General features: G+C 39.0%; 4 protein-coding genes across 11 annotated transcripts; all 4 read left to right on the plus strand.

Annotated features, from left to right (window-relative positions):
* The first annotated feature begins 3,615 nt into the window (after window positions 1–3,615).
* LOC121781563 (E3 ubiquitin-protein ligase WAV3-like) lies at window positions 3,616–8,162 on the plus strand. Its single transcript, XM_042179288.1, has 2 exons — window positions 3,616–4,068; window positions 5,966–8,162. Exons 1-2 carry the CDS (start codon window positions 3,829–3,831, stop codon window positions 7,886–7,888), a joined length of 2,163 nt encoding a protein of 720 aa, XP_042035222.1. The 5' UTR covers window positions 3,616–3,828; the 3' UTR covers window positions 7,889–8,162.
* Window positions 8,163–11,031: 2,869 nt separating this feature from the next.
* On the plus strand, window positions 11,032–16,551 carry LOC121781569 (receptor-like serine/threonine-protein kinase NCRK). Of its 7 annotated transcripts, none has more exons than XM_042179294.1 (12): window positions 11,032–11,256; window positions 12,210–12,264; window positions 12,736–12,828; window positions 13,073–13,164; window positions 13,360–13,476; window positions 13,721–13,837; window positions 14,078–14,350; window positions 14,503–14,744; window positions 14,816–15,112; window positions 15,212–15,448; window positions 15,553–15,780; window positions 15,889–16,551. In XM_042179294.1, exons 4-12 carry the CDS (start codon window positions 13,095–13,097, stop codon window positions 16,300–16,302), a joined length of 1,995 nt encoding a protein of 664 aa, XP_042035228.1. In that variant the 5' UTR covers window positions 11,032–11,256; window positions 12,210–12,264; window positions 12,736–12,828; window positions 13,073–13,094; the 3' UTR covers window positions 16,303–16,551. The 7 variants fall into 7 exon arrangements, with proteins under 7 accessions (XP_042035228.1, XP_042035234.1, XP_042035231.1 ...); XM_042179300.1 differs by lacking the exon at window positions 11,032–11,256 and adding an exon at window positions 11,883–12,029; XM_042179297.1 differs by lacking the exon at window positions 11,032–11,256 and adding an exon at window positions 12,051–12,093.
* A 342-nt stretch (window positions 16,552–16,893) lies between these two features.
* Window positions 16,894–20,415, plus strand: LOC121781611 (exosome complex component RRP41-like). Its single transcript, XM_042179339.1, has 7 exons — window positions 16,894–17,140; window positions 18,015–18,093; window positions 18,989–19,091; window positions 19,199–19,319; window positions 19,521–19,609; window positions 19,778–19,927; window positions 20,153–20,415. Exons 1-7 carry the CDS (start codon window positions 17,005–17,007, stop codon window positions 20,240–20,242), a joined length of 768 nt encoding a protein of 255 aa, XP_042035273.1. The 5' UTR covers window positions 16,894–17,004; the 3' UTR covers window positions 20,243–20,415.
* A 461-nt stretch (window positions 20,416–20,876) lies between these two features.
* Window positions 20,877–23,937, plus strand: LOC121781600 (calcium-dependent protein kinase 8-like). 2 transcript variants are annotated; one of them, XM_042179331.1, is made up of 9 exons: window positions 20,877–21,057; window positions 21,351–21,898; window positions 22,056–22,179; window positions 22,257–22,400; window positions 22,475–22,627; window positions 22,713–22,828; window positions 22,915–23,082; window positions 23,164–23,394; window positions 23,569–23,937. In XM_042179331.1, exons 2-9 carry the CDS (start codon window positions 21,389–21,391, stop codon window positions 23,710–23,712), a joined length of 1,590 nt encoding a protein of 529 aa, XP_042035265.1. In that variant the 5' UTR covers window positions 20,877–21,057; window positions 21,351–21,388; the 3' UTR covers window positions 23,713–23,937. The 2 variants fall into 2 exon arrangements, with proteins under 2 accessions (XP_042035265.1, XP_042035261.1); XM_042179327.1 differs by having other exon boundaries at window positions 21,356–21,898.
* The last annotated feature ends 312 nt before the right edge of the window (window positions 23,938–24,249 follow it).

Consider the following 24,249-nt stretch of genomic DNA (forward strand, 5'->3'; position numbering starts at 1 on the left):
TAAAATTTGTGGATTCCATTGGTATTTAAAATTGACGATTTGTGGAATGAGGCATGGAATTCTCTGATTCAAGAGGTGCAGAACAACGCCGACGCGGAGGATGCGGCGCGCGCGGCGGAGATCGCGGAGGCCGCGATCCCTCGTGCGATTATTCGTCGTCAGACCATCCAACGAGATGGGCGTACCATAGAGCAATGAATATTTGATCCAACGTTTCACTGATATGCGCAAGAGCACAACACATACCGTACTCCAGGCCGATTTGATTGAAGAAGTTTTGGCACGTAGGGGAGGTGGCGGCGTAGTGTGAACACCATCATGATGTTCAATAGATTAATATTTCGTTGTATAATTTTTCCAGTACTTTAATACGACGAAAATGTAGTATTTAATTTTAATTTCTTCACTTATAGCAATTTTTTTATAATTACGTATAGTCCGATAATTTTAATTATAATTGAATTAAAATAAACGAAAAAAAATTGGGGCTATTGGAAGTGTCCACCTATAGTGGCGGAAACCTTTTTTTGGCCGCGGACAAAAAAAACTGGGGCTGTGGATAAAAAAAGGGGGGCGGGGCTATTGGAGTTGTCCCCCTTATAGTGGACACTCTAATTAGGTAACTCACCAAAGTCATTTTTACAAAATTTGATTTTTCTTCGATATTTTAATTTAGAAGTTTTAGGCCATCCGCAACGCGTCTCGTTGTTGTGTCTATCTCATCTCGGAGAGACGAGACGGCAACGAGACGACGTTGCAGCCCTCCATCTCGGTCTCGTCTCGGCGGGCGTTTCGTCCCAAAGGTGGGCTGGCGAGACGTCTTGCCACGCGCCAGCGCCACGCGGCGCGCGCTGGCGCTAGGCGTGACGCCCACTCGCCGGCCCGCGAGTGGGCGTCGTCACGCTGACGCAATAAATTAATTTTTTTAAAATTCGATTTTGATAAAAAAAAAAATTAAAACGGTAATGTTACCATTTTTTACCGTTCAACGGTATTTTTTTTTCTTTTTTTACTCTATAAATACTCATCTTTTATCCCCATTATACACACAAACACACATCTATTTTTCTCAAATCATCTCTCTTTCCTCTTCAATTTTCATCTCACCTCTCGAATTTTCATCTCAAAATGTCTGGCGACGGAAACTCTGGTGGCTCCGGCGGCTATGACTTGAACACGTTTGACGACTGGGGGCATGTACAATGTCTTGGGTGGTTCCGGTTCGTCGACGCCGGGCACCCAAGGCTCGTCAACGCCGGCGGGGTACCAACCACCCCATTTTGATGTGGATGCATACGCTCGTCCCTCCGCCCGAGGTATTCGCAGGGATTATCCCAAATTAGGGAGAATTTTCTGGATGAACCCACTCTAGAAGGAGCACGAGGCGGTGGAAGCTCCGGGGGTCGCGCATTCGACGTTGTGGAGGAAGAGGAGGAGGAGAACGCAGAGGAGTAGGATGTCGGCCGTCATCTATACAACCGCAAGGAGACGATAACTCTATTCAACGCTTGGGTCAGCGTCTCGTACAATCCCATCGTCGGGATTCAACAAACCCGGAAGTATTTTTGGGAAAAAGTCACCGACGCCTACAATGAAAACAAGCTGAAAGGAGCCCCCCGCCGCACCATAAAGATTCTCCGCAGTCACTTTGACCGAGTCGACAGAAATATCAAAATTTTTTGCGGAATCTACAAGAATGAAACGGCAAATTACCAAAGCGGATCCAGTGGAGCCGACATTCTGAGAGCGGCTTTACGAGTCTTTTTTGACGACAACTGCAAAGAATTCAAACATGTCGATGTTTGGGAGGCGGTCAGAGACGTTGAAAGGTGGGCTGGCGGTGTCCAGTCCAGCACGGGCTCGAGCTCGAAACGCACGAAGCACACGGCGGGTGGCCAATGCTCGTCTAGTGAGGGCGGGTCAGGCAACGCCTCACAAGAGTTTGCCTCACAAGAGGTTGAGGGCACGACCACCGATGCAGGGGGTCCTCCTGTGGGTGGCGTCGGCTGCAAGGGCCCAAGGCGGCGAAGGCGGCTAGATGGAGGAGGGGCCGAGGCGAATCAAGCTAGGCGGGCTCGGGCTCCAACACCCTTTTGTCCATGTACTTGACCGCCACGATGGCTGACACTTCCCGTATAACGCCTCCCCAATATCAAGCCCATCTTGCCAGAATTGAGTTTATTGCAAGACAAATTGGTATTCCGCCTCCAGGTAGCTTGAGTGCACCGCCACCACCTTCGGGGGATGATTCACCGGCGGAGTAGTTTTTATAATTTCTATAAAATTGTATTTTAAATTATGTAATTTTTATTTTTTTAGGATCTTACTTTTGAGTTTTTTTTTTAAATTTTAAGTTGTAATTTTATGTTATTTAATGAAGTGTGTTTTTATTAATTGAATTAGTTGGAAATAGAAATAAAAATAAAAAATTAAATTGAATGAATAGTTACGGGATGAGATGGTTAAGAGATGGAGGGTTGCAGGTGTTATCTCTTAGTTAAGAGATGTGATGAAAAATATAGTGTAGCTCATAAATAGTGAAGAGATGAGACGATTAAGGGATGTATAAGAGACAGCGTTGCAGATATACGTCGCCTTCTCATATTCCATTATTTGACCAAAATGAAATAAGTGGCAGTAAATATAGAATGATTTGACCATGGACGTCGATTGATTGTAATAATAATCTACAGGTCCAAAATCAAAATACGTTGTTGCTTTTAAAAGTACTTTAGGTTGCTTAATTGCTCCACTAATAACTACTATGCCAACACTGTGTAATTCAATTGCGGCAAGTAATGACAAAACTACTACTAGTACTTTGATTTTGACTTTTGAGAGCTCAAGAAACCAACAACCAAAGTTCAATCGTGATCGCAACTCTTCGATTCAAGGATAAAAATGGAATATTATAAATGTGTACTGGAAAATTTAATAAAATCCGAGTATAATTAACCCAACACTTGATAATTATGACTAATAAATGCAACTATATATTGCCTATTTTCCAATTTGTTTGATAAATGATAGCGCTTCAATAATAATTTTAACACTTTTTTTATATCTCATGTAGATATCCTTTCAATTTTTAATACTAATATACTAATATTACATTAACGAATTGAAATATTAATCACTATAAGAAATATGCTGTAAAAATTTCTCAAAATATATCTAATTTTATTTAAATTTATAGTGTAGCTTAAATAAATTATTTTTGAAAGCATGCAACACCTTAAAATTTAAGAAACGCTACTTTAATTTCATATCATTTATTTTAAATATTTTTTATACTAATACTATAAACTGGTATTTGAATTAAGTACGTATATATTTCAGAATTTCTTCAATAAAATATTATGTAAACTTAATAAAATATTAATGTTTTATACGAGAACGATCAATAGAATTTAACGTTTTTGATATTATAAATCTCAAAAGATTGCAAGCATTCCCAAAAGGCACAAAATATGAAGCCAAATACTTCAAATCCCAACGAATAATAAATGGAAGAGGTTTCCAATTTTGCCCCTATTCCAATAAATACAGTTAAGCACGCATCACTATATAAATATAGATTTGTCGAAACGTAAAACCATTGGTTATCGTGTTCAAAGCCCATCCCAAAAACCGGAGAGGAAAACAAAAGAAAAGCGCACACACAAAATTCCACCCATGGCGATCTCTTTTCTGCATAAATCGCTGCCTATTTCGCAATGAACAGGATTAATTCACACATATCTGCATGCTTGTTTGATATCCTCTGCTTTCTACGAAATTCGTTTTCAATTTATGTTTAATTTTCGATTTTGAGGCGGTTGGGGGAAAATGGGCGGTAGCAAATGGATGAAAGCCAGGATTGCGCTAGGGTTGAAGTTGAATTCATGCCTCTACGTTCCGAGAACGGTTGAGGACTCTCAGCCGCTGCCGCCGCCGAGGTCTTCCGGTGCTGAATCATTGTCTCCGGCGACGCCGCGGGACTCGGATCACCGAGTGCAAATGCCTACTACGCCCACGCCGTCTTCTTCCGGCCTCCGCTTGCCTAAGCAATCCTCCAAATCTTCCAAGGTTAAATGGATTTTTTTGTTTTTTCTCCGTGCATGAGCGTCCATTGATTGTTTTCTTCAGTTTCTGATGAATGTTATTTGGATCTGGAATTTGTTCTTATAATTGCTAAATTTCTACTGAAAATGATTAAGCTTTGTTTGTTACTACTAATTATTTGGCTAAATTTTGGAATTATTTTACTTTTCATGAATTTTGAATGATTATTGCTATGGGATTTCCGTGAACAGATTCAACTTTACATTTTGTATATTATTCGTTTCACTCTCCAACAATCCTTTTTCCTTATTTCAAGGAAGTTTTCTTCAAAAACGCAGAACAAATTGTAGTGGATTTATTGTTTGTGATGGGGTCGCTGCTGAATTTGTTTAAAGGGTGTACCTATCACGTGAGGCAGAGCAATAGGATTTGATAATGATAATGTAGCTAAATAAATCTGCCTAATTTATGCACATCAACTGTCAGAAAAAAATAGGCCTTTGTTGTAGTGTAGTTTTCAATTTTTGTATAGTCAGATGCAGATAAAGTGGGTGGAGGTCCCCTTAAGCGTAGTAGGATTCCTCTATTTCATTCTTATTACTACTATTTCAATACATTTTTAAATGATGTGCTATTTTCTTTGATACTACTCTATTATTTTGTCAATACATGTCCCGTGAATATACTTCGTTATATAATTAATATCGTTTGGTGAAATACTCTGTGACAAATGATCCCATGTGCTTTTTGAGGTCCATAATCAGCTGATTCTGGCCTTATTGTAAAAAGCCAAAAAGGTCAGCAGCAGTGAAGTCTTTCCTTTCATTCTGCCATTCTCTCACAGAAGGAAAAGAAAGTGCTTTTCTTGGTCAGCAACATAACTGTTACATACGCACATGACAAATATACATTTGCCCATTTCTCACCCCTTTTTATAAAATACAAATCTTCACCTTGACCATTGATTGAGAGCTTTCATGCAACAAAACTCCATCAAAGTAAGGCCAAAGGGTTGTAAAGTGAATGGCAAATCTTATGGTGCCTAATGATTTTTACTTCTTTTGGTACATGTTTTCTTTAGATCATTCCTTACAATTTTTTAATGCCTCAAAAGCTTCATAATTCATTAGTATTTCTGGGAGCCTGCTTATCACCTTTATTAAAGTCTAAAAGTTAATGGCTTTGGTTTTTATTAAGTCTACTTTACCTCTATTTGCTACATTGCTCTATTTTGGATATCCATGATTGACTTTATTGATTGGGTGTTAATCTCTTTTACCATTTTATAACCACGTAAACTGTTTTATTTCTTTTTCTTTTTCAAAAAGATCTCATATCTATGATCTCCAAGAATTTTAATATGCATCTTGCATGTAACATATGAACATGTGTACTGGACGAAAACTTCCATGGATGTAATTATAAAATTTTCTATTTTTATTAATGAATTGGAGTATTATGCTCTCCACTTTATTGGGTCTATTTTCTTTTTGGCCTTAATGAGATCTTTGAATCTATGGAAGTTATACGATTGAAGTATGTGAAACTCATGATTTGGAATAATTTGCAACTTTGATCCACATTGCATAGATGTTTGAAAGGGCAGATTATTTTTTTTATGTTTAATTTATTCTGTTCTTGATGTGGTGTTAAGTAATGTGGCAAGCTGCTCTGCTAATTGTCTTGAAATTGTTTAATTGTGAAAGAGAGCAACTTCAAATCAACACCAACCACTTTGGTGTCTGGCAGCTCTGTATTTGAAAATGATTCTAGTATGCTTGGCCTCAAATGATTCTATATGATTTGCATGATTAGCTCTTTGTCAGATTTATTAGTTTTTGTGCAGTGTGGTACAAACTCTCTGCTAGCATCTGTAATCTGGTCATTTGATTTTAATACTTTCTTCTCTTTATTTTTCCAGAAGATTTGTGCAATATGCTTGGGGACCATGAAACCTGGTCATGGCCATGCGATTTTCACTGCAGAATGCTCGCACTCGTTTCATTTTCATTGTATCGCATCCAATGTGAAGCATGGAAGACAAAGTTGTCCCGTTTGCCGTGCAAAATGGAAGGAGGTGCCCTTCCAAAGTCCTGATAAATTCCATGTGGGAGATAGGATAAACAATGTGCCTTGGCCTCAGGATGAGTCCTTGATGCGGTTAGTGAGACGGATCCCTTCTCCACGAATGGATAACAATCGGAACGTTCCTTCTCTGTTTCATGTTGTGGAACCTGATATCTTTGATGATGATGATGAAATTTGTGGTGACTTTCCCCGTGGCACTACCAATAGGTCATTCAGTAAGCTCACTGATGACAACCGTTTTACTGGAGCAGTTGAAGTTAAAACGTATCCAGAAGTTTCCGCGGTTCTAAAATCAAAATCATATGACGATTTTTCTGTGCTTATTCATCTGAAAGCGCCTACTGCTACAACAATGCAACATTCTGAGACTGATAGAGCAGGTTCTCGAGCTCCTGTTGATCTTGTCACAGTGCTTGATGTCAGTGGCAGCATGGCTGGCACCAAGCTCGCTCTGCTTAAACGAGCAATGGGGTTCGTTATCCAAAACTTAGGTCCTTCGGATAGGCTATCCGTGATCGCCTTCTCCTCAACCGCACGTCGTCTCTTTCCTCTCCGTAGAATGAATCACACTGGAAAGCACGAAGCACTGCAAGCAGTCAACTCCCTGAGCTCAAATGGAGGGACGAATATTGCTGATGGCCTCAGGAAGGGCGCCAAGGTGATGAGTGAGCGTAAGTGTAAAAATCCGGTCTGCAGCATCATACTGTTATCCGATGGCCAAGATACGTACACCACCACCTCTCCTACTGGTGGCAACACCCGCTCTGATCAGCAGTCATTACTCCCAGCTTCCATGCACAGAAATAATGCCTCTGGTCTTCATATTCCTGTGCATGCATTCGGATTCGGCTCAGATCATGATGCAGTTTCGATGCATTCAATCTCTGAAACTTCTGGTGGAACATTTTCTTTTATAGAGGCGGAGAACGTGATTCAGGATGCCTTTGCACAGTGCATCGGGGGTCTCCTAAGCGTCGTTGTACAGGAATTAAGAGTGGAAATTGAGTGCGTTGATCCGACGCTGCAACTCACTAGTATAAAATCCGGAAACTACAAGAACATTCTGGCATCTCACAAAAGAAAAGGCACAATTGAGGTTGGAGATCTGTATGCTGAAGAAGAAAGGGATTTTCTGGTGACAACTGATATCCCAACCACTCAATCCAGCAGCAATGAGATGCCACTCATCAAAGTGAAATGTGTGTACAAGCATCCCATTTCTAAGAATCTAGCCACACTAGATTCTGCAAATGAGGTCACCATCCAACGGCCCGTTATAGCCGGATCAGTGGTGGTGTCAGTTGAAGTGGACAAGCAACGCAACAGGCTCCAATCTGCTGAAGCCATGGCAGAAGCTAGATGCGCGGCAGAGGAAGGTGATCTTGCTTCAGCCGTCGCCATCCTTGAAAACTGCCGTAAACAGCTCTCTGAGTCCGCTTCAGCACGGGCCGGTGACAGATTATGCGTTGCACTGGATGCCGAGTTGAGGGAAATGCAAGAAAGGATGTCCAACAGACAGACATACGAAACATCGGGAAGAGCCTACGTTCTGTCTGGACTGAGCTCACATTCTTGGCAGAGGGCAACTGCGAGAGGCGACTCCACGGACAGCTGGAGTGTCGTGCATGCATACCAGACACCATCTATGGTGGACATGGTGAACTTGTCCCAGACCATGATCCTAGGTAACCCGTCTCCTCGACCGACAATCAGGCCAACCAGATCTTTCCCTGCAAGGCAGCAGCATCCCAGCTGATGTCATTTATTTTTTCTTTGGTATGATAAGACTGTCTCTTAACTTCATGTTTTCTTAGATTTCTTAATTCATTTTTACATTCTGATATCTCTGCTGGGTTGAAAATTTTGGGTTGGGGGGCTTGTAATAAGAAGGACAAAGGGATAAAGGATTGTGAGTGGTTTGTTTGTTGTTGTTGTTAGGATTGGGTATATTCACTTCAAATGTACATGCAATGTGATTTTGGGGGAGTTTTCTTTCTGGCATCTATTTAGTAATGTTTCAGTTCGGATTAGTATGATATTGTTCATTTAATCCTTTTGAAGTTAAAATTTAGCCAATACTTGGTCAATTTGTAAGCTTGGATAACATTAACTTATTTAGTAGTATTAAGTTTTTTTGACGTATCACAAACTAATCAACTTTAAGTACAATAATTTATCCATGTTAGGTAAACTACTTAACAAACAAAAACAAAAGAAAACGCCTCTGCTTTTAATTCTTGATCAAATTATTCAAACTAAAATCGTAACTAAATTATTAGTACTCCTAACTTTTAATGGATTGACCAAAATATCACAGTTGTCAAAAATGAAGTTATATGTTAAGTTTTGTAGCATATTATAATCTAATAATGTACTTTTCCTTACGTAACAAGAATATGAATTATGTAATCAAGTTGGTCAAACTTATTATACGTAGTAAATAACTTCACAAAAAAAGAAGAAACAAAATCCAAAGTAGGAATTGACTAAAATAAAAATTTGATTCTTTTTAATTGGCAATTTTGGATTTCCAGCTACTAAACGTTTAAAAGATCTAATAAAAACAAAATATTTCATATCCTGAAAAGTGGCAAAAGATCTAGGGTACCATAGCACTACTAGTATGAAGAAAATAAATGGCATTGCTAATGAAAATAAAATAGTACTATATCGAAATTCCAAATATGGAAACAGACAAACAGTCTCACTGTTGGAAATCCCTAATATGGCAATATCAAAGATAAAAAAGAGGAAACCATCGTAGGAAACACTTTTCTAACCTCTGTCAAATGGAAAAACCGACACGTGTCAAGTTGTGTGCACTCTCGACAGATCCAGTCGATCAGGACCGTCAGATTGGATTCAGTCACCCCGCTTCTTGAATTCAAAATCCGAAACCAAGGAGCGGTGCACTGTAACCTCTGCACCGTTTTACAACCCTCTCTGTCTCTCTAGAATGTAGCTACAAACTCTACAAGACCATCCACTATAAAGTGGACACTTTCAATAGCCCCGTAACTTTTTTTTGTCCATAGCCACTTTTTATTTGTCTGCACCCACAAAAAAAGTGTCCGCAGCTAGTGGACACTTTTTTTAGCCAATTTTTATTTTATTTTATTTTTTGTATATTTTAATTCAATTATAATAAAAATTATCGGACTACACATAATTAGAAAAAAAACGGTTATAATTAAATAAATTAAAGTTGAATACTAAATGTTCGTCGTATTAAAGTAATGGAAAAATTATACAACGAAAATTTAATCTACAGAAAATCACACCACTTCTTCACGCTGCGCCCCCACATGCCCATACATCTTCAATCAAATCGGCCTGAAGTGTGGTATGTGTTGTGCTCCTGCGCATATCAGTGAAACGTTGGAGCAAATATTCATTACTACGTGGTACACCCATCTCTATCGGCACGGAGACAACACCGTGACTTGAACTTGCACCATGTTCCGGTGCCCAGCGCTCCGCAGCAAAGCCTTCATCTTCTATTATCATATTGTGCAATATGATACATGTTAACATAATATTCGCGACATCATCTTCGTGCCAAACTCGTGTCGGGCACCGTATAATGGTCCATCGCGCTTGGAGCACACCAAAAGCCCGCTCAACATCCTTCCAAGCAGCCTCTTATTTTCGCGCAAAATATTGTTGCTTCGGTCCAACCGATTGGCGAACTGTCTTGACGAATACGGGCCAATGAGGGTATATCCCATCTGCCAAATAGTACCCCCTGTTGTACTGCGTTCTGTTGGCTACGAAACTGATTTATGGACCCTCCCCCGGCACTCATCATTGAAGAGAGGCGATGAATGCAGAACGTTGATGTCGTTGTTCGAACATGCAACACCGAAATACGCATGCCATATCCGCAAGCGGTAGTCAGCAACGACTTCCAGAATCATCAATGGACCTTTGCTTTTGAAACCAGTTGTGAACTGGCATTTCCATGCCACCGGGCAGTTTTTTCACTCCCAATGCATGCAATCGATGTTCCCTAACATCCCTGGGAAACCGTGCATCGAACCGCGTATATCTAGCAATCTCTGGTACTCATCAGATGTAGGCTTTAGTAGGAACTCCGGACCAAAGATTTTCCGGATCCCTTTACAAAACTGTCTGAGCACCGTTAGGCTAGTCATCTCACCCATCTGTAGGTATTTGTCGAACATATCAGCCGGTCCGGCATAGGCAAGCTGCCTAATTGCAGCGATGCATTTCTGAAAAGTAGACAGCCCGATCCTGCCAGTGCAATCACTTCGGAGGGTGAAACACCTGTACCGCTCCGCCAAATTCGTCGCTATATGGGTGAAGAGCCATTGCGACATTATGAAACGCCGACGGAAAATCTCGGGTGGATAACGGTGGTTATCCACAAAGTAGTCCACCATTAGCCGCTGGTGTGCTCCGCTATGGTCTCGTTGGATGGTCCGACGAGCAATAATCTCACGAGGGATCGCGACCTCTGCCAATTCCGCCGCGCGCGCCGCATCCTCCTCGTCGGCTTGGTTCTACACCTCTTGAATCAGAGAATTCCACGCGTCATTCCACAAATCGTCCATTTTTAATACCAATGGAATCCAAAAATTTTAGTAAGAGAAAGTATGAGTGAAGAGTTGGAATGATGTGAAAATAATGAGGGGAATGTAGTGTATTTATAGGTAAATTAAATTGAATTTAAAAAAAAAAGAAAAAAAAATCGTCCGCCCCTAACCGGCGCGCCGCTCACAGCCGCGCTATTGGCCGGCTCGCCGAAAATTTTGTCAGCTCACCGTCGCCTCGAAAATTTTGTCCGCTACGGGGCGGATACCCCGCCCACTATAGATAGCCGCGTCCTCGGCGGATACCCCGCCCACTATAGTGGATGTTCTAAGATATCTGTATTGCCGAGTTACATGGGCGTGGTGTCAGTTAAATTCGCTTCCGATTCTCTCAATTTCATTAGATTGGAGCTGCAGATTTCTCTTTTCAATGCGAGAGATCATATTTTTAAAGCGGAATTGAGGTTTGCTGCATTCCTGCGTATTTCAGCAGCTGCTTTGGAGAGAGAGACAGAAAGAGTTGTACGTTTCTGCAACTACCAATTTCCTGGTCAAACTTCCGTTGCGAAAGGTATGCTTGTTTCCATGTTATTAGGATTAGCTTACAAATTGATGGTGAGGTGGTTATCCAGTAATCTATCAATTTTGCTTTTAAACCTTAATTAAAAAGCTTTAGTTTGAATTCGATCTCAGTTCTGCCGCCTTTCATTGCTGCAATGTGCAGTCGGTGAAGCACAGTCTGGACACAAGTATTCTTCGATGTGCATATTTTCGAATTACCAATTTATAATTTTCTGCATTTTACTGAGAATATATGGTCTATTGTTCCTACTAGATAAATGCTAGCCAGGAAAAACATCGTCTTTTGGAATTTAGTTGATCTTCTATAAAATCCTGAGTTTTTTGAAGGATGTAAAAGAAAAATTGTCGGCTCTCGTTATATGAGTTAGAATTTGGCTTCACCTCCATATATTTCTAATTCTACCGACAAAAGAGGTAGCAATACATGTCTCTTTCATACACACCATCATTCAAAATATTTAAGACTAAAATATGTGTACTGTAACTAGTGGACTCTCAACCTTTCTAAACATGTCTTGGAAGCAAAGGCATTCCTAACCGTTGGCTCGTATTTGCGTTGGACCATTCATACGATCTAAATTAATTGGATTCTTTTTTCAATCATGGACGTCTGATTTATTCTTTCTTTATACAGAACCCATTATTACCTTATCTAAACCAGGGTCTAGTGTATTTGCTGATGTTAAATACACTGTAGTATTCCCCCCTCCCCTAACTGTGTTCAATATGATTGCTGAGGGGTCTCTGTCAGTTAGAGAAGTGGTAGCTCTCCCCGAGTTTGATTGATGGACCATATTATTTCTTATGCAGTATCTTTCTTTTTATTGTATTGTGACTTTCTTCTGGCCAAATCCATCCTTTTCTTCTATATTTTCACTTTATTTAGTTGTTAGTTGAGATTTTTTTCTGCATATGAACAATCTTGGAAAACATACTTTGCAGGTCTGCCCTTGGCTTTCACCTCATCTTATCATGAAGTCGACCGAAATATTAAGTGGTAAGGATGGCCCTTCTTTTGCTTTAAATACCTTTCGATTATGACAATGGAACATTTGATTAACAGTAAAATCATATAAGAGTGTCTCCACTGATTTCCTGGCTTCAGCTTTCTTTTCATTTCGAGTCAATCAATATAGATCATTTTCACAATCTTTATCATTGGTTCATCCCCTCTTCTCAATAAACTGACACAAAACTGAGTCAGTGAATCATAGTTATTCACTGTGTTGTATCACATATTTACTTTGGAGTCGGTATTGTTACACAAACTGCATTTGAGAGTAGGCAATATAGTTGGATCACCGTGATCGTGGACTGACTCACTTCCCTTCAAGCTTCATACTCCAACACAAATATTTTTTTTGTAGAATGTTTATCTTAGACAGTTATTAACTTACTCAATTAGTGTATCCGTATATGTTGTTATGACAAATGTTTCCTGGCGGCTGGTGTATGCTTTATTGTTCAGAAAAATCAAGTTCAAGGTCTGTGGCTTAAAGAGATGAGCTAATGGATGTATAACAAAAAAATCTACCTCTGGTTGAGAGAGAACAAAATGCAAGTAAGTTTTTTTTAAATAGAATGAAACAATACACAGTATTTATTTGCCGCTAGATATATTCATTGTCCTTCATGGTTATTTGTCTTATCTCCCTCATTGTGTTACTCTCCCAGTGGCTCATTTTCTCTCATGTTTTAGTTACCTGTGCAAATAAATTTGTTTACCTAAAACACAGAATTGGAAATCTACACCCTGAATTTGGTAATATTTTGTTGGTTTTTATTATTTATACTTCAATTTTCAGTTTTGTTATTGGCGCTGAATACATGGGGCGTCGGGTGGAAATTTCACTTCTTTGTTTCATTATCTTGCTCTGGTTTCAGCAGACTCTTTCTGGTGAGTAATACATAGACCCCATATCTACATTACCATTTTTTATACCCAGGCAGACTCATTAATTTGGTTGTACATATGTGCAGCATTAACTAGAATATATAACACGGATTCCAGTTTTCTTGATTTGTATAGCATTATTAAAGTGCCTTACTAGGAGTATATGGCAGCAAACTGACTGTCTTTGACGTTGTCCAGATGGGCCGGCAACAAATTCCGACACAAACAAGTGGGCATGCACGTGTTCTATTGCACGGGAACAAATCTTGGCCTTTGTCCTGGAAAACTGCTCTTCTTCATGTGATTGTATCCCTGGTATACAGTTATCATTATATTTATCTTCTTCCATTATTGGCTAGGCTGTTAGTTTTTGGATATGAATATCGATATCTCATTCTGATGGTTCCTTATTTATGCATGACAAAGAGAGTCCCACATACTACGATATGCTATTATATACAGAAGTAATGATAGAAATAGTTCACTCATTGAGGCACATCACATTCAGTCTGGATAATTGCTGTCTAAACTCTTGACCTGCTTTTTTCTTAACATGTAGCTGCTGGAGGATCGGATGAAAATAGATGGACTTGCATTTGCTATGCTGGTGGGTTACCTAGGTTAGTAGGTGAAAAAAATGGAAGCAGCTGTTTTACGGCGTGTAATTGTAATGCTGGTAATATTCGAAGCTTGACGATATGATCAGTAGCAACTTGTTTTAGCAGTCTATCACTCTTCTATTTTGACGATGAACCATCTTCATAATGAATGGGAATGTGATTATCATGTCAGCAACTGAATGAGAAGCCTTGCCCTATTTTGCTATATGTTCAATGATATAAGAGAATCTCGAGTGATCACTTGCAAAGAGTGGTGCTTTCATATGCTTACATACTCTGGCATATTGTCTTTACAGGGACTTTATCCGAGTTAGAGCCTTCAAAGAAACGGTTTCCAGTCAAAGTTGTTTTCATAGTTCTGTTGGTCTGTCTTGTCCTGGCGGCTATTGGATTGGCTGCTCTAATGTTATGGCATGTCTATAGAAAGGACAAATATCCAATTCAATGGGATTCATCCTCATCAGATAGACTAACAAGTTGTAACAGTGCCGTAAACTTGATAAACCATAGTTCTTCTCCTATGCCAGTATACAGAGGATATCTAGATTCCTCTGCCAAACCTTTTATGGGTAAATATCCGTGTCTGAAATATTTTTTCTGGACTAAATTTTTTGCTTTTAGTTACTTATTTTTCAGTAGTATATTATACTAGAACTGAAGTAGGTCCCATGATTGATTTTTAACATCTCTATAAATATTACTGTCATTTTGTTGGCTAAAGGATGCATTCCCCAGAATCCATTCTTGTTGAGAAGGGGAACAAAAGCACTGCATGGAACGATAATACAGTTCTCATATTCTGAGTTGGAAAATGCAACAAACAGATTTTCTGATACTAATTTGGTCGGAGTAGGAGGATGCAGTCATGTCTACCGTGGTAATCTTAAAGACGGTAGAACGGTTGCGGTCAAGAGAATGAAATCGGAAGGTGGCTCGGATGCCGAACATGTTTTCCTGGCTGAGGTACTAAACTAATCCATTGTTTTTAAGTGAATTTGTCAGTAAAAGGGTGTGAGCGATCTCTTTTTGCTCAGATACAACTAATTGCAAGACTTCACCACTGTCATGTGGTTCCTTTGCTTGGATACTGTTTGGAACACCAAGGGAAGAATGTTGAGAGGCTACTTGTATTCGAGTATATTCCCAATGGTAATCTCAGGGAATGTCTCGATGGGGAACTAGGCCAATGTTTGGGCTGGAATACTCGAGTTTCAATAGCTATTGGAGCTGCACGAGGTTTGGAGTATCTCCATGATGCTGCTGCGCCTAGAATACTGCACAGAGATGTCAAATCCACCAACATTCTCTTAGACGAAAGATGGAGAGCCAAGGTAGTGAACATCCTTCATCGGTAGCAAACCATCAGTGCAAAGCACTAATGTATCTGTTTTAGCTTGCAATACGTGACAACTCAATATTTATGTCTGCAGATTACTGATCTTGGCATGGCTAAACACATTCAGAATGATGGCATTCTCAGCTGTTCCAGTTCTCCAGCTAGAATGGAAGGGACCTTCGGTTACTTTGCACCAGAGTACGCAATTGTTGGACGAGCTTCCCTGAAGTCTGATGTTTTCAGTTTTGGTGTAGTTCTCCTTGAAATCATCACTGGTCGAAAGCCTATCCACAAGGCATCGAACAAAGAGGCAGAAAGTCTCGTGATATGGGTATGGAAAGTTGACTTGTTATTTTATAGCCAAGATAGACAGTAGCTTGTCTGCTCGTAGGTAAGTTTGATCGAGAATGGAAACTGATTATAATCGCATTGCAGGCAACAGCTCGTCTGCATGACAGTAAGAGAGTGATACATGAGTTGCCAGACCCGCGTCTCCAAGGCAAGTTTGAAGAAGAAGAGATGCAGGTAATGGCCTACTTAGCAAAGGAGTGCCTGCTGTTGGATCCTGATTCTCGACCAACCATGAGCGAAGTGGTCCAGATTCTTTCGACTATCGCTCCGAACAGATCAAAACGGAATAATCTGCCACTGTGCGCTTTCCAGGTAACCTATCCATCTGCATGGCTCTTGATGATCACAATACTTAAGCAGCTAAGCCTAATATGTTCTTGAACATGTTATCTAATATTGTGTATGTGTTTGATTCTTCAGTGTGGAGTGAAGAGTGAGAATCCAGAGATGAGTGATGGAGATCTTCACGACGCATCCTCCTCTTCGACAGAAGAGATCAAGCAAATCACGTCCGAGGTCATCAGGAATGACAAGGAAGCAGAAGCTTTGCCATCCGACATGGAGAAACTGATGTTCTTCACCTCAAAGAGACAAAGCTCGCGGGGCCTACAAGACGACGAAGTGGTGGTGGATTCAACAGAGAGTGAGAAGGAAGCATATGCTTTGCCATCCGATGTGGAAAAGCTGATGATGTTCCACACCTTAAAGAGACGAAGCTTGCGGGACCCACAAGATGACGAAGTGGTGGTGGATTTAACAGAGCCACGGTTGGAGACATTCTGCTTGGCAAACGTTGAGTCCCATAGTCTCAAGATTTCATACACAGGTACATAAGAAACTAAATCACATTAGCAGCTGCTATACATTAAACCAAAAGATGGAATGAGCTCAGCATTACCTATGAAATGTGATGACTTTCATTTGTATTCCTTTTTTTCTTAATTTTGAGTTGTAAAAAATGTGTTAGGATACGATTGAAGGAGGAAAAGAGAATGGGCAGAACAGTCGTATATATTTTTCCACTTATTTATTGTAATTTTTTTATGTACCCATATAATTAATTAAAGTAGTAATTTAAGATCATGGTATTTGTTTTATTTAGACAAAGATGAGTTGATGACTTCAAAAACTTGGAGTTTGATTTATATATTACGCTTAAATATTAGTACTACTTAGTAGTCAGATGTAGAAGATGAATATGAAATGAGTCAAATGACTCTTCACACATTTTAATTGCAATTTTTGGTGGAGAACTAAGTTCAACAAAATACTACTTGGTATATGAAAATACAAAACAATTAGTACTACATTTTTCCGAATGGGATGAAAATAATACTCCTCTTCATTTATTTTTTATAAATAAAATAAATACTAGAACTAAACTATAGTATGAAATCAATTAAATAGTTAATTAAAAAAATTCTCACATTGGTAATTAATAGTAAGAGAATAAAGGAAAAAAGGTTAAGGGAAGAAAAAACCTGGCACAAGACCGCCGGCGACAGCCACCATCACGCAACAGAGATAGAAACTGCAATGGCCGGCAAAGCAGGTGCTGCGGCTCCCACATATTCGCCGTCGACCGGTCAACGGAGGAAGAGGCCCACCATTCAAACCGGCTCTGAATGGGTCCGACCCGACGGTCGCGGCCTCCACCAGTGCCGCCCTGCATGTACGTATACCCCCTTCTCTCTTTTCCTTCTCAATGCCCCAATCTTTTCTCATCTACCATTTCAAGATTGGTTTTTGCGTTCTGCTTTTTCTTTTTGAGGGGGTTGTAACGATTCTTGAAATGCTTGTTTATTCTGCTTTTCGATTCATCTGGAGTGGACGTGCTAGGGTTTTCAGTTACTGGACAACATATGCACAAATTTAGTTTACTGTGAAATTGTGTTCTTCATATTTGGTTTCTGCTGCATAACGTGAAATTTGTTCTTATCAGTGTGTTATGATCTATTCCTTGTGTTCTCCTTGTATTTGGTTTATTTCATTCGAGGTTAATACAATAGCAAAATATGTAGTACTATATATGAAGAAGTAATGCAGCTGCAAGTTTATGTTTTTTGTTGTTGAGAGGATTCAGAATCTCATATAAGATCAGTTCCATTTCCTTATAATTTGCTGGACTGTTGGAAAGTGTAGAAACAAAACTACATTTGAGAAGTTGAGCACAAATTTCACCTTTCCTTTTGTGCAATTTGGCTTATACTTAGTAGCTCTTTCCTCCTTTTAAGAAGCAGTTTTAACCTGATCTTCTTTGTTCTATTGTCATGTTTTTTGGTGATATGTGACATAATAATGTGTTTGCACTTCTCATTTCTCTCATTCAGTTTGCTTGCTTCATTTAGTTGGCTTTCTTCGTAAAAAAAATCTGATTCTGTCAACATCATGGTTCGATTCGTCATATTTTTTATGCTTCTGTGGTCTTTTATAATCTTTTTTTTGTCTATGCCATTTGTAAGTTGCTTCCAATATTTTGGAATACAGTATACATGATACTCTTATGTTATGGCTTATTGGCAATCCCTGTGCTTGGAATCTTGCAGTTTTGAAGACCGGGGCGGTGAATTCTGCCTCGGGTTCTGCTTATGCAGAGTTTGGAAACACCAAGGTCATTGTATCTGTGTAAGTACATGCTTAATATTATGGACGGCACTTTAACAATTATTGGAGTGAAAACTCATGTTTTCAGTACTACCAGTTTACATTTTCTAGTATTTTCTGTTGGAAGGATGAAAAAATATTTACTCATAAAAATGGGAAAGTTTTGGAATATCCCTTCAAAATTTTCGTTGTGACAAATTCCAAGTCTATGCATCAATTTATCTGTTTGACCTTTGACGTTTATTAGGTTTCTTTTTCACTTCAAGGTTGGAAAAGTTTAACATAAAATTTAAAATATTGTATTCTTGTCTTTAGGTCACTCGTATCAGTTTCTTCCACTGAGTCTATCTCCTCACGGAAGAACCATTGAGTTGTTACCTCTTCTTCTTATCAACTTCCTGATTTAGGATCTCTTTAAAAAACTTCTTTATTGTCCTCTGAATTTAGATATCCCCTCCGCCCCAACTAAGTTGGGTCAAAACTTTTGGACATGGAGATTAAGAAATAGTGTTGAATGGATTAAATGAAATAAAGTAAAAAAGAGAGAGGGAAAAAGTAGGAGAGATAAGAGAGAGTAAAGTAGATGATGGAATAAAGTAAAAGGGATTAGTTGTTTTGTTTTATGTCAAAAAAGGAAATGACTCAACTTTGTTGGGACGTTCCAAAAAGGAATACGACTCAACTTAGTTGGGAAAGAGGGAGTATTTGCTTTGGAGTTTGAATCGATTAGGCATGATGTAAACATCTGAGATAGATGTAGAGTTTCATAGGTAGTTATATTTGATTAACCCCCTATAAGTCAGCATTTTTGGTGTGGGGTGTCTTGAAATTACTCGATAAGGCGTCTTAGTCTTTTCATATTATCTTTCTACAACGGAGCATGATAAAATGCTGATTTTTTATTTTTCTCATTCAGCTTTGGTCCGAGGGAAAGTAAGAAAGCTATGATGTACAGTAATGTTGGGCGGTTGAATTGTAATGTCAGTTATACAACTTTTGCTTCTCCCGTTCGTGGTCAGGTTAATCATCTTCTTCTTTTTTGTGATGATGTTCTATCTTTCCCTGTTTCCTTTCTGCCCCTCATTAGCAACCTATGTTGTTGAAACTTACGCTGCTTTTGGTCCAGACTCCGGAAACTAAGGATCTTTCGTCCATGCTTCACAAAGCTCTGGAGGGTGCCATTATACTGAAATCTTTCCCTAAGACTACTGTTGATGTCTTTGCTTTGGTATTAGAATCTGGAGGAAGTAAGTATTACCTTTGAGCTTCTTTAGGGCAAACTCTTTTGTTGTTCATTCATGAACTAAGGGATTGAAGATCAAAATAATACTATCTATTCTTCCCCCTAAAGCAATATTATGTTAGTTAATGAAGATGATAGACACTATTAAGACATTTTCGTAATAACGCTTGCAATGCTTACAAGAACCATATTTTGTTTGTCTCAGGTGATCTTCCGGTAATCACGTCGTGTGCCAGTCTTGCTCTTGCAGATGCTGGCATCATGTTATATGACATGGTTGCCTCTGTTTCTGTGGTATGATACCTTTTCTTTCCTTGTATTCATTGTGACCGATTCCTTCATATATACAATGTGATTATAAACTTTCTTCACTTCATATTAGTTTATATAGCATCCAATAATCTCAAACTTCATCAGATACAATTGTCAAATTTATACCATTGTATATATTAATGCACACAGTCATGCATTGGGAAGAATCTTCTCATAGACCCTGTATCAGAAGAAGAAGTCCATCAAGACGGGGCTTTTATGATCACTTGCATGCCATCACGTAATGAGGTCACGCAGATGACTGTCACCGGAGAGTGGTCTACACCGAAGATAAATGAGGTATAAAGATGAAACATGCTGTCCAAATGTGATTCATTGCTCTGCAAATTTCCGGTGCTTGTCTGCGGTTTTAATTCTAGCACATTTATAGCCTCAAAATCATGGTTTATAATCTTTGTAGATGGGAAAAACTTGATTTGGTATTCATAAACTTGATATAACTACAGCCAACAAAATCATAGAAAGAAGTAAATCGAGGCTAAGTGATACTGTTTGTGTTTGCAGGCAATGCAGTTGTGCCTTGATGCTTGTTCGAAGCTGGGGAAGATCATGAGATCGTGTCTGAAAGAAGCTGCTTCTGCTCCACAGGATTAGGCACTCTTCCTCACCGTATAGAAGATTATATAAATATTTCATTTTCAACATCAATTTTGCTGTTATTTTTCTCAAACCAGAAATTTTGATGAAGTTTTGTGCCTTTTCATTTGATTTGTTGAAAATGGATTTGCCTCATTGACTTAAATATATGTTATAGAACTTCAAGTTGAGCCTTCATCTTCACCTATCAAGTCCAAAGTCAATTAAAAACAAAATCCTCTCTACGCTCACTATTTCATGATTGATCTGTTAATAAACCGAATTCCACAGAGCGATTTTTGTATACGTTTTAAAATTGAATATTCTAGTGTGCATGCAATAGTTTCAGCAAATTCGAACACTTAAATTGTCGGATATCTAATTGTAACTATAATGTACTCCACAAACATCAAAGGAAAACAATTTTTTCTGAATATTAATAAAAGTTGACAAATACTAAAAGTTATTGATGGACAAGATAGTGACAAACCATTCATGCAGAAAAAATAAGGATGTCATAAATTTGGTTGGATATTGCAAAGGTGGAATACTAAATAAAGGTAATAAGAGAAGAACGGCAAGCGAAAAGGAAGCATATATATTGATTCAAAAAAAAGTATAAAAACAAGAAGCAAAGGGGGAAGTTGGAAGTTGAGGAGAGAGAATCTCACAAAAAGTCTCTGTGGAAGAGCTTTTTGAATTCTCTCTTTCTCTAATCACATCCCATGGCGCAGGAGCTCCTTCATGCGTCATCACATTTCCTATCTTCAGTTTTCTTTGTTGAGCATGCTTGCATCATATGCTGAATCCCCCTAGGCTCAACATTATTCAAGGTTTCACCTTTTTTTTGCACTTTTTCGATTCCATTCATTGTTATTGCTTATGAATCAATATATATATATATATATATATATATGAGAGAGATAATATGTATATATATATATATACATATTATCTCTCTCATCTCTGGTTGTTAGATCATATGAATATTGAAAAAAAAAATGCATGATTTTCTGAATTCTAAGATAATGTATTGTGAAGGTTGGATTTGTCTCATTTTTCCCTAGATAGGTGTTTTGAGAGCTTTTATCTGAATTGGATTGGTGTGTTGTGTGATTTTGCCAAGGTAAGGTGGTGTGAAGGAAGGCAATCTTCCTCTGCATCATGGGAAACTGCTGTGTGACCCCTTTCAAACACTCTGGAGAGAAGAAGAAGAAGAAGAAGAACAAGAACAACAAACATAACAAGCTGAATCCATTTTCCGTAAATCATGCAACCCGTAAAAAGCTCGTCGTGTTGAAGGATCCTGGTGGCCATAACATCAAGGAGAGATACAAGCTTGGGCGTGAGCTCGGCCAGGGCGAATTCGGCATTACTTATCTGTGTACGGATGTGGTGAGCGGGGAGAGATACGCGTGCAAGTCAATATCAAAGAAGAAGCTGAGGACTGAAGTCGATATTGAAGACGTGAGGAGGGAGGTCGAGATTATGAAGCATATGCCTAAGCACCCAAATGTTGTGAGCTTGAAGGATACTTATGAAGATGATAGCGCGGTGCATATTGTGATGGAACTATGTGAAGGTGGCGAACTGTTTGACAGGATTGTAGCTCGGGGGCATTATACAGAGAAGGCAGCAGCCGTTGTCATGAAGACCGTCATTGAAGTTATTCAGGTTGATTTGCAACCGTGTTATAATAATCGTGTATTGCTTGCTCAATATTGGATTTAGATATCGAATTGGTTTCTTCTCCTTTGTGTTACATTCGCTTCAGCATGCCTCGTGTGTCCCTCACTTCGTGATTTCGTATTGCTTTTTGTGTTATGTTAAGGCGTGCCACCGACAAGGAGTCATGCATCGTGATCTCAAACCAGAAAACTTCCTTTTCGCAAATAAGAATGAAACATCTCCCATAAAAGCAATCGACTTTGGGCTGTCGGTTTTCTTCAAACCTGGTATATACTCATAAAGTGTTTTCCTATGCCAAGTTAATGGTTTCCATTTAAATCTGATGTCCTAATGTGATTTACAGGTGAACGTTTCAACGAAATTGTTGGGAGCCCGTACTACATGGCTCCTGAGGTTCTAAAACGCAACTATGGACCAGAAATCGACATTTGGAGTGCTGGTGTCATCCTTTATATTCTGCTTTGCGGTGTTCCTCCATTTTGGGCAGGTTCGTTATTTCTGCTTTATGTCTCTCATCCTTCTTTTCTTCTACTTAAGTTTCTCACATCTATCTTTACACAGAGTCCGAGCAAGGAGTGGCTCAAGCAATCATTCGATCTGCTGTTGAGTTTAAGCGAGAACCTTGGCCTAGAGTTTCGAATAGTGCCAAAGAGCTTGTAAAGAAAATGCTCAACCCTGATCCTATTCAACGCCTTACTGCTCAACAAGTCCTTGGTAATGCGAGCTTCTAGCAAATACTACATTTTATTTCACTTGCTTATATGTTTGAGATGATGGAACATGTACATCTTTAATGCAGATCATCCTTGGATGCAACATACGAAGAAGGCACCAGATGCCTCCGTTGGCGAAACTGTGAAAGCAAGGCCAAAACAGTTCTCTGTGATGAATAAGCTCAAGAAAAGGGCTCTAAAGGTGCCCTAGTTTCCTAGTTTATTACTACTACTATTCTTCCCCAAACAAACTATTCTTCCAATATCATTGCCTTATTGCATATGTAGGTTGTGGCAGAGAACTTGTCCATGGAGGAAGAGTCTGGGATGAAGGAAGCATTTGATATGATGGACTCGAGGAAAATGGGCAAAATTAACGTCGAGGAGCTCAGAATTGGTTTGCACAAACTTGGCCATCAGATCTCGGACGTTGATGTTCATATTCTAATGGAAGCTGTAAGGATTAGTATATATCTTATGGAGTCTCCTCTATTATGTACTTGGGATAACTGTTGATGTTCAAATTTCATATTCTAGGCTGATGTCGATGGAGATGGAACGTTGAATTATGGCGACTTTGTTGCTGTCACTGTGCATATGAGAAAGATGGTCAACGATGAACATATTCACAAAGCTTTTTCCCATTTCGACCGTAACGAGAGTGGATATATTGAGATTGAAGAGCTCCGGGAAGCTCTGTGCGATAACAACGATGCCAACAAGAAGGAGGTCATCACTTCTATAATGCATGATGTTGATACAAATAAGGTCAGCAACACCTATACTTTGTGAAATTTTCCTTATTCTGTCTTCGCATGTTTGGAAAAAAAGAAGTACTATATTCGACTGAACTAAACTTAACGCTTAGATGAAAAATCAAGAAGACAGAAGTATTGTTTTATTTGTTTTGAATACAAACATATTTTCGATTGTGGATAACAGGACGGCCGGATAAGTTATGAAGAATTTGCTACGATGATGAAGGCTGGTACAGATTGGAGAAAAACATCTTGTCGTGAGAGGTTGAACTGTCTTAGCGTGAAGTTGAGAGAAGGCTCGCTACAGTTAGCTAACGAGGGTAGATAAACGACTACACAGACGTCCCCGCCCCCCCAATTTTTTGGCTGAGTGTTACATTATCGGTTTCTTTCTTCACAAAATTTTTTCCATGTTTCTCTATTGTTGTTATTGTTATAAGCTAGGGGTTCATTAGCATCAGGATGAGGCACGCAATGTTTTCTTCAATTCTATACATGTGTATACTGTTTTCATTTTTTTGGTAAATAAGATCTGGTTTTGGTGTTTTTAGTACTGAATGCTTTTTTCCTCTGTTCTGTTAGCCTTTTACATTACGAGCAGTTCGGTTTCAAGTAAAACCGAAACCCCCATAAAATATGATGCATGGATCTTTTTCAACAAAATGAATGCTTCTATTAACATGAAAATTTTATCTACATGAGTGAGAAATTTAAACTTTTAAGTCCAAATGATGTTTTCTTTAAATAAAAAAAAGTACTGTTGGTGCAGTTTAAGAAGGTATGCATAGTTCGTTGTAGTATTTTATAAGCTAATAATCAAATTAAAATATATAAGTATATAAAACGGCATCCTTTTAACTATAAC

This window comes from Salvia splendens, chromosome 2 (assembly GCF_004379255.2).
Source record: "Salvia splendens isolate huo1 chromosome 2, SspV2, whole genome shotgun sequence".
Taxonomy (NCBI): Eukaryota; Viridiplantae; Streptophyta; class Magnoliopsida; order Lamiales; family Lamiaceae; genus Salvia; species Salvia splendens.